Genomic DNA, 9,893 nt, shown 5'->3' on the forward strand with positions numbered 1-9,893 from the left:
CAACTATTTTACATTCGGTAGTGTATATATGTCGATGCTACTCTCACTTTGCCCCAGCTTTGCCCTCCCACCCCATGTCATCAAGTCCATTCTCTATGTCTACCTCTTTATTCCTGCCCTGCAACTAGGTTCACCAGTATCATCTTCTTTTTCTTCTAGATTCCATATATATACATTAGCATACGGTATTTGTTTTTCCCTTTCTGACTTACTTCACTCTGTAGGTCCATCCACCTCACTACAAATAACTCAATTTCGTTTCTTTTTATGGCTGAGTAATATTCCATTGTATATATGTGCCACATCTTCTTTATCCATTCATCTGTTGATGGACACTTAGGCTGCTTCCATGTATTGCAAATACATGGAAGCTATTGTAAATAGAGCTGCAATGAACATTTTGGTACATGACTCTTTGAATTATGGTTTTCTCAGGGTATATGCCCAGTAGTGGGATTGCTGGGTCGTATAGTAGTTCTATTTGTATTTTTTTAAGGAACCTCCATACTGTCCTCCATAGTGGCTGTATCAATTTACATTCCCACCAACAGTGCAAGAGTGTTCCCTTTTCTCCACACCCTCTCCAGCATTTATTGTTTCTAGATTTTCTGATGATGGCCATTCTGACTGGTGTGAGATGATATCTCATTGTAGTTTTGATTTGCATTTCTCTAATGATTAATGATGTTGAGCATTCTTTCATGTGTTTGTTAGCCGTCTGTATATCTTTGGAGAAATGTCTATTTAGGTCTTCTGCCCATTTTTCGATTGGGTTGTTTGTTTTTTTGTTATTGAGCTGCAGGAGCTGCTTTTGACTTCTCCATCGAATCTGAATGAGATCCTTGCTGGGTAGAGTAATCTTGGTTGTAGGTTTTTCTCTTTCATCACTTTAAGTATAGCCTGCCACTCCCTTCTGGCCTGCAGAGTTTCCACTGAAAAATCAGCTGATAACCTTATGGGGATTGCTTTGTATGTTATTTTTTGTTTTTCCCTTGCTGCTTTTAATATTTTTTCTTTGAATTTAATTTTCGTTAGTTTGATTAATATGTGTCTTGGTGTGTTTTTCCTAGGGTTTATCCTGTATGGGACTCTCTGTGCTTCCTGGACTTGGGTGACTATTTCCTTTCCCATGTTAGGGAAGTTTTCAACTATAATCTGTTCAACTATTTTCTCAGACCCTTTCTTTTTCTCTTCTGGGACCCCTATAATTCGAATATTGGTGCATTTAGTGTTGTCCCAGAGGTCTCTGAGGTTGTCTTCAATTCTTTTCATTCTTCCTTCTTTATTCTGCTCCTCAGCAGTTATTTCCAGCATTTTGTCTTCCACCTCACTTATTCGTTCTTTTGCCTCAGTTATTCTGTTATTGATTCCTTCTGGTGTATTTTTCGTTTCAGTTATTGTGTTGTTCATCTCTGTTTTTCTTTAGTTCTTTTAGATCTTTGTTAAATATTTCTTGTATTTTCTCAATCCGTGCTTGCATTCTATTTCCAAGATTCTGGATCATCTTTACTATCATTACTCTGAATTCTTTTTCAGGTAGATTGCCTATTTCCTCTTCATTTATTTGGTCTTGTAGGTTTTTACCTTGCTCCTTCATTTGTGACATATTTTTTTGCAATCTCCTTTTTTTTTTTCTCTCTTCATGAGTGGGATTGTATTCCTGTTTTACTGGTTGTTTGGCCTGAGGCTTCGAACACTGGAGTTTGTAGGCCATTGGGTAGAGCTGGATCTTGGTGCTGAGATGGGGACCTCTGTAAGACCTCACTCTGGTGAATATTCCCTAGGGTCTGAGGTTCTCTGTTAGCCCAGTGGTTTGGACTCGGAGCTCCCACCACAGGAGCTTCCGCCCGACCCCAGGCTCGCAAACCAAGATCCCGCAATACACATGGAGTAGCAAAAAATAAAAGGGGCGGGTTGGTGGGAGGCCTTGGCTGTGGAGGGCGGGGCCTAAGCAAGGGCGAGGTTTGGGCAGTGGGTGGGGCCAATACTCAGGACCCACATGGCTGGAAAAGGCCCTGGGGGCTGTGGGGGATGGGGCCTAGGCTCAAGGAACAGAAGGGACACAGATGTGCCCCCCACCCCTGGTCTCAGAGGGCAGCGGACCTCACCTGGGAGCCCAGCAGGCTTTCTGGGCTGTAGTGGGTGGGGCGGGGCAAACTCCCTCCCACCTCTCCTGCTCCTCCGGTCTGGGAGGGCCCCTCCCTCCTGCCTCTCCTGATCTCCCTGGCCTCCCTCCTATGCTCCCAAGGACCTGTTGGCCTGGACGGGGCATTGGAGGGCAGGGGACCCGCCTGGGAGCTCAGCAGGCTCCCCGGCCCTCGTGGGCCAGGCGATTGCCCTCTGCTCCTCTCATGCTCTTTCTGGAGAGTCCCTCCCACCTGCCTTTCCTGATCTCCCCGGCCTCAGGGACGCTGATCCTGTCTGGCCTCCACTTCTCCTCCCCCCTCAGTCCCCCTACATCCTACCAGTTCACTCTCGGGTTCTTCCCGTCTCCTTGGGCGTCAGAGTCCCCCACCAGCAGCCGGCAGGCACCCTAGTTGTGGGGAGACGCTAACTCTGCATCTTCCCACACTGCCATCTTGACACCATCTTTGCCTCCTCAAAAATTTTTTTTTAATGAATATTCGCCCAAAACCTGGCTCAGCCATAAAAATATCAGCAAAGCAGCGTGGACCCTCAGCCTGCAAACTATTTGATTTCCAGGTGAGCCCACCCCAGTATCCGAGTTGTGATATATACTCAAGTCAGCTTATTAGTCTGTTAGTTTCAGACAAGTGCTATATTGGAGAAGGTTAAACAGAAATGATGGCCTGAGTTTCACCTTTAGTTGGTCCTAAGCCATTGCTTCTTTCCATTCCCATTTTTTTGTGATTATTCAAAGTTGTGCATATTTGTCTTACTAAATTTGCACAGTGCCAGAAAGGCGAAAAAAACTTTCAAAGGAGTCACGATCCAACCACCCAGAGGCCAGCACTGTTCGTATTTGGTAAGATCGCTCTGCAGTGTTTTGTGCTGAATGTTTTTCTTTATGTGGCCGAGATAAATTTGGATCTATAATTTTACATTCTACTTACTTTGTTTAACAGTAAATATATGCAGTTACCCATGTCATTAAGAACTCTTTTAATATAATAAAATAAATTTGCAAGGATGTACTAAAATTATTTTTTTTAATCCCTACTTGTTGGATATGTAGATATTCAAACTTTCTATAAATAGTGCTACAGTGAGCAACTTCGTGTATAAGGCTTTCTAATTATCTCCTCAGAATAGACATCTAAAAAAAGTGAAATTATGGAGTCAGAATCTAAGTCAAGGTATATGGTACTTTGTCCTGAAATACCTTCCAGCAGGAGCCAGTGAACACCCCCACTAGCTGTGGTTATAAGTTCCAGTGTCACCCTTGCCAGCATTGGGTACTACCAATTTGCTTTTTAATTTTTATTAATTTGATAGGCCAAGAAGTATGCCTTGTGTTGGTTTGTATTTCTTTAACTACTAGATAGACTGAACATCTTTTCTACTTTTAATGGCCATTTGCTTTTTTTCCTTTTGAGAATTATCAGGCAGGTCCTTTGAAACTTGGGGGTTTTTAAAGGGCAGTTATCATTATCATCTTCAATCAGGTGTGGATGCAGGGAGTGATTATGGTTTTCATCATCTGCGGCTCCCTCCTGAGGTTAGGAAGCATGGTGTGCTGGAACCCTGTCTCGCCCTGACCTCATTTCTCAGGCAATTAAGGCTAAGGTGGTGTCTAATAATGACATGGTTGTCATTCCCTCTATTTATTTTTTAGCCCTCTGCAGTTTGCACAGTGTCACCCCGTTCATTATCTCAGGTTGAGCCTCATCACAGCCCCAGCATGTGATACCATCCCCCTTTTACAGATACAGAAACTCAGCAGCATGGGGTCATGCCTGGGACAGAGTGAGTAGTGGGTTAGGGATTCGGGGTCCTCTGACTCCACCTCCCCACCTCCAATGCTCTGTCCTCTTCCCTGCTGCCTTTAGGTGTGTGTTGATGGAATCCTGATGGCACTTTCCCAGCTGTCTTGGAAGGATGACCTGGAAGGATTGTGTGAAGGGAGATTCTTCTGCCCTCCCAAGTGTCCAGGAGGCCTCGTCAGCACTAGAGGTCTCTGCTTGGGGATCTGGAAAGGGCAGTCCATGCAATAAAAGAAGAGAAAGTTTAAAGTCTAGGCTCATTCGGTGGAGTTTTTTATTTTTTTTCCACTCTTGGCAGAAAACAATCTGCCAGAGATTATTCAGTTTTAATTTGCTTTACATTTTGACCACATTTATTTCTTAGTTTAAAAAATATATGTTTCAGGCTTCCCTGGTGGCGCAGTGGTTGAGAGTCCGCCTGCTGATGCAGGGTACACGGGTTCGTGCCCCGGTCTGGGAGGATCCCACATGCCGCGGAGCGGCTGGGCCCGTGAGCCATGGCCGCTGAGCCTGTGCGTCCGGAGCCTGTGCTCTGCAACGGGAGGGGCCACAACAGTGAGAGGCCCGCGTACCGCAAAAAAAAAAAAAAAAAAAAAAATATATATATATATATATGTTTAATCTACACTGCTGTCCTCTGAGGTCAGGATATGCCGGCCTCCTGCTGCCCACCCACAGCCCAATGTCAGCAGCAACCATCTGAGGTATAATTATCATCCTCGTTTTGTAGATGAGGAAATTAAGGCCCAGAGAGATGAAGTATCTTGCTCAAGGTCACCCAGCTAGTAAATGGGAGGGTTGGGATTTGAACCCAGGCTGTGTGATTCCAGTCTCTGTTCTTCACCTCTGTATATCACTGCCTCTCACCTACGTATTCCGTGAAGATGTTCTTTGGGCTTAAAAAAACATCCACATCCCCGCTCTTTTCCCATCTCAAAATATGTGTGTAAAGGGCAGCAACTAGGAGGGGGGTCTGCAAGGATGGGGTGAGAAGTGAATCACTGTGAAAACGAACCTGTCATCTTTTGGACAAGGGGAGTAAAGGCAGTTCAAACTCTCACTCTGTATCAGAAAGTTCGGCTCCCTCTGAAGTCCCTGGAGATACGAGGGCTGGAAAGATGCACAGGGCAGGGTAGGAGACGTCCCTTCCGGGCCGAGTGACCCAGGGCAAGTCATTCTTGCTCCCTGAGTTCTGCTGCCCTTCCTCATCTGGGAAATTGGACCCCTGCATCTTGGGGCCCTCTCCAGCCCTGGCATGCTGTGTTTGTGGGTGCTGGGGGAGATTCTGACTCAGGATGTTTTTATTAAACTCAGTACTCTTTCAATTAGGTAATTTGTTTTCCCCAAGACGCCCGTGGGTTTTTCAAGTATGAGTTAAACGTTAACAGCACTGTGTCAATTGAATTAACGGTTAAAAGATTTAACAAGACTTTCTGTGTCTGTTTTCAATTTCCTCCACAGGGACGCGAGAGACAAATTTTACAGGAAACCATTCACAACTTCCACTCTTCCTTCGAGAGCAGCGCCAGCAACACCAGGGCTCCTGGAAACAATCCCTGTACGTGACCTTCCTTCCTGTGGTGACCAGCGTGAGCTTGCTGAATCTCAGTACCCCCTTCACATGGCCGGTGCTCCAGCCACCATCAGACCTTCCCCATTCCCTGAAACACACTATGTTTTTGTCACACCGCTGTGCCTTAGTCCTTTTGCCTGGAACACCTGTCTTCCCTTCCCTTCTGTAGTAGTTGGTGATGCTTGTTGCTATAACAAACTCCAACACTGTAGAGACTTACTCTCCCATACAATCCAATATGGCTGCATCCGCTCGGCAGAAGCACACGGTGATTCAGGGACCCAGCTCCTTTCATCTGTGGCTCTGCCATTCCTGGGGCCTCAGAGGCTTTGTTTCTGGCTGGCAGAGGGGAAGGGGATGGTGAAGAAGGCACAGCCATTTCTTTACTGCTTTGCTCTTAACTGCTCACGTTCCATCGGCCACTCATAGTCACGTGGCCCCACGTGTAGTCGTTGTTCAGGTAGTGGCTTCACGGCAACAGCTCTGTACTTAGATGGGGGAGCACATATTTTGGCAGAAGGTTAGCCACTCTTCCACATCTTCCCTTAGAACTTCTAACTTCTCCCTAATGGTCCAAGTCACCTATCAAATGAAGCCTTTCTCAACTCCCTTACACAGAACTAACTCCTCCAGCCTCTGGGGCCCTTACTGCTCCGTGTGATAACTCTGCTCTAGCACTTCACTGCACCTGCTGCAGACAGCGTACAACAGCTGTTCAGGATGTATATGTTGAATGCGTACTTCCTTCTTGCAAAGGCAGCCTTTTATGTAGGAAAAATGGCGAGGCCCAAGGTGTGATCTTGAGGGATCCCTTTTCCTTCCTGGCCTTCAGTTTCCTTGTCTGTCGTCAGGCAAGACAATGCTCTGATATTTCATGCTGCTCACCCCATATCACAGTAGGGCTTTTCCACTTTGAGTGGGAGCAGAAGACCCTAATATATTACATTGTAGAAGGACTTGGATACTCACATTTTCTAGGCAAAGAAGTGAAGAATTTAGAATTTCTTCTAAGGCTCCATTCCTCAGAAGGGAATCAACCTGTGTAGTTTTCTACCGTGTCATATTCTATGAAAAGGACTCTGACTTTTGAGTCCAGTAGGTTTCTGAAATGTCTTCAAGTGCGTAATTCATTCGACCAGCACCGCTGGGTGCTGGGGGTGCAGAGATGAGTCAGAGCCAGTCCCCACCCTTGAGGACCTGGACAGCAAGAGAAGAAAGGAATGGTGGTCCCAGCCTCAAGGGGCAGCACGGAAGAGTAGAGAAAGCGTGTGCTCTGGACTCAGGCTCAGGGTTCTGGTTCAGCCCTGCAGCTAGCCAGCTGTGTGGCCAGGGACGGGTAAGTTGGCGCTTAGAGCCAGCGTGCGTCAAGCACTTGGTCCGTGGGACATGCGCAATGGATAGCAGCCTTTGCAGAGTTCTCATCTTTACCATGAGCTCTGCCTGGCCGCATGCTGGTCTCCTTGGGAGATGTGGCCTCTCATCTCTCCCTCCCCCGGCCATGAGTGCCCATTCACCCTCTGCTGGCTTCCAGAGGGAGTCCTGACCATGTTGCCTGGAACCTCATCGTGTTCTCCCTCTCTGTCCGTTGATCCAGCGGATGCTGTTCCTCCTTCATCCTCCCATCTTCCCACCCATAAAAGCCAGCTTCCCACATGACTGGAGAGAAGAGGTTTTGTTTTAGCCATCACTGACAGACACCTTTATAAATGTTCCTCGCATCCCAACCCTTTTTAAGGAGACACAGTCATTGAGCACCTTCTGTGTGCAGCAGCTGGAACCCAGTGTCATCTGTCCTCACCAGAAGCCTGGAGGCTGGCATGGTTTAACCTCATCCTGCACACTGGGGAAACAGACACGGAGGACTGGAGCTGCATGCCAGTTCCCCAGCCCGGAAGGAGTAGAGCTGGCTGAGAACCGGATCTACCAATTCCTATAGACTCCCGGGGCTAGAGGCACCAGGGATTCTCGCTGTTTTAATGTACTCATATCTTCAGAGACTATCGATAGGCCTAGGGTTGTTTGCCCCTGAAATACACATGGGCCCCTGAGTTAGGTGCTGTGAGGTTTTGTGCCCACTCTTTGCTGTCCTCCTGGTCTTTTCATCACCCCTATATTTGTGCAGCTTTCACTTGGGTAAGTTTGATTGAATCCCTATGATTGAATACCTGTGATACACAGGAGCTGTGCTGGGGGTCAGCATTCCACAAATGCACACCTCCACGATCTCATCTAATGACCCCAGACAGAGCAGGGCTTATTATTCTCATTTTGCAGATGGGAAAACAGGCTCAGGACAGATGCCTTTTTTGTCTTTTTCACTGGATTCAGTGGTTCTAAGGTTTTTTCTCCCAGGCAGTTTGTGTGCTGGTTGGTGAGAGATCCCCGGCGCCCTTTCTGGACCATGATCACCCCCTTCCTGGTGATACTCCAGGAGGCTATTCTGGTCCACAGTGTCTTCCTTGCTTGATGACCATCAGCATTTCCCAAAGTGTGTTCCTTGGAACCCTAGTTCCACAGGATGTTAATAGGTTTTTCATAAAGAACAAAAAGGGGGAGGAAATGTATGCATGACAGTGGGGTGAGGCTCTGTGATCAATAGGTTTGGCAGACACTGGATTAAAGCCCAGTTACATGATGCTTGCTGCAAGACACCTCAGAATCCTTATCACGCCACACGTGGGGGCGTGTCTCTTCAAGGGGGCCCTGTAGCTTGTAGCATTTCCCATACGTTTGATCACAGAATGCTGTTTCATGGCACTCTTGCAAGACTAAGGTTCATTGGACACCATTAGGGAAGCCCTACTTTGACTCGGCAGTGGCAGTCATGAGGCCTCACAGCACCTGGGAGTGGGCCCAAGGGGCCCTCAAGGCCTTCAGCTGGATCAGGGGTCTTTGGTAATTGCTTCTTTTCTTTCCAGCAGCTCTCTGCTTGGCAGTGGGACATCACGGTGAGGGAGTCCCCTGACTGAGAGAACCAGGATCCTGCTCATAGGGCTCTGCATCCAGGGCGTCTCCTGCAGGGTCAGGGACATCATTTCCCAGTGTTGGTGCAGTGTCCTGCCTGGCGAGTGCTGGTGTCTAAGCCCTGTCCCCCAATGGCCAGGAGAAGGTTCCCATCTCCTTGCTTCAGTGCCAGACCATTACATGGAGGCGGCAAATTTTGCCAGGAAAACATTTACTTTTTTTTTTTTTTTCTTTGCGGTACGCGGGCCTCTCACTGCTGTGGCCTCTCCTGTTGCCGGAGCACAGGCTCCGGACGCGCAGGCTCAGCAGCCATGGCTCACGGGCGCAGCCGCTCCGCGGCATGTGGGATCTTCCCGGACCGGGGCACAAACCCGTGTACCCTGCATCGGCAGGCGGACTCTCAACCACTGCGCCACCAGGGAAGCCCAACATTTACTTTTTCATTCACTACATATTTACTGAGCATTTACCCTGTGCCCACCCTGCGCTTGTGCTTTGGATCCAGAGATGAAAAATACTCATCTCTGCCCTCAAAGAATCCACAGTATCTTAGAGGAGACAAGCATGTAAGTCAGACGTAGGGCCCGTAAGGATTCTTACAGTAAAGGCGTGTGCTGGGCCCACGGCTCTGAGGACGTCGTGGGTGATGGCTCAGGTTCAGCCTGGATGGGCTGCGTTGGAAAGACTGGGTCTGAAAGGGTAAGTCAGCACAGCTGGCAGGTGGGGAAGAGAAAGGGCTCCCCAGATGGGGGGACAGTGTGTGAGAAGGCAGGCGGCATATAACATTTCTGGGTTAAATATTATCGGGGGGTAAGTTAGATACCTGTTATTCCAATTTTTGATTCTTTTCTTTGAAATGTGTAGCAGCAGTCTGTTACCTGGAAGAGCACTGAATCTGTAGTCGGTCGTAGCACTGGGTTTTGGCTCAGCCACTTCTTAATGGGTAGCATATTTCTAACATTCCTTGAACCTCAGTTTCCCTTTCAGTTACAAGGGGGTAGCACTCCCCAAGGCTCTGAGGAGCAGATGAAGGTGAAAGCCCTTTTCACACCATGTGGAGCTCTGCAGATGGGAGAAATCTCCACGATGCTTGCCTGTTTGAAATACTCTGTTTCTCCCCCGCCCCACCCTGCCTCCCGCTTGCCCTGATGTAGCCAGGGCTGGGTGGGCGAGGCCAGAAGCAGCAGCCTCCAGCCAGAGGTGGCAGCAGCTTAGGTGGCTCTGCTGGTATCGGAGCCCCGAGGAAGTGAGGGTTGTTGGTGAATCCCCACCCTCCAGTTGTGGCTGACTCTGGTGTTTGTGTCACTGGGATTCCCAGCAAGGTGGACAGAAAGAAGGGAGGCCTTCCAGCCTGATCACAGGGGCTGATCCAGGGGGCAGAGAGGAAGCAGGAAACCCCTCCAGTTTGCTCT

At 48.2% G+C, this 9,893-nt stretch overlaps 1 protein-coding gene across 5 annotated transcripts in view; it reads left to right on the forward strand.

Annotated features, from left to right (window-relative positions):
* Positions 1–8,797, forward strand: part of ANKS6 (ankyrin repeat and sterile alpha motif domain containing 6) — a 56,745-nt gene extending 47,948 nt beyond the window's left edge. For 2 of the 5 annotated variants that reach the window (XM_032635852.1, XM_032635851.1), the window contains exons 15-16: positions 5,406–5,502; positions 7,286–8,797. In XM_032635852.1, coding sequence (XP_032491743.1) covers positions 5,406–5,502; positions 7,286–7,428 — 240 coding nt within the window. In that variant the 3' untranslated portion in view covers positions 7,429–8,797. Of the gene's footprint in view, positions 1–5,405; positions 5,503–7,252 lie in introns of all 5 variants that reach the window. The other 3 variants (XM_032635853.1, XM_032635855.1, XM_032635856.1) reach the window with 3 other exon arrangements.
* Positions 8,798–9,893: the final 1,096 nt, after the last annotated feature.

Source organism: Phocoena sinus, chromosome 6 (assembly GCF_008692025.1).
Source record: "Phocoena sinus isolate mPhoSin1 chromosome 6, mPhoSin1.pri, whole genome shotgun sequence".
Classification (NCBI taxonomy): domain Eukaryota; kingdom Metazoa; phylum Chordata; class Mammalia; order Artiodactyla; family Phocoenidae; genus Phocoena; species Phocoena sinus.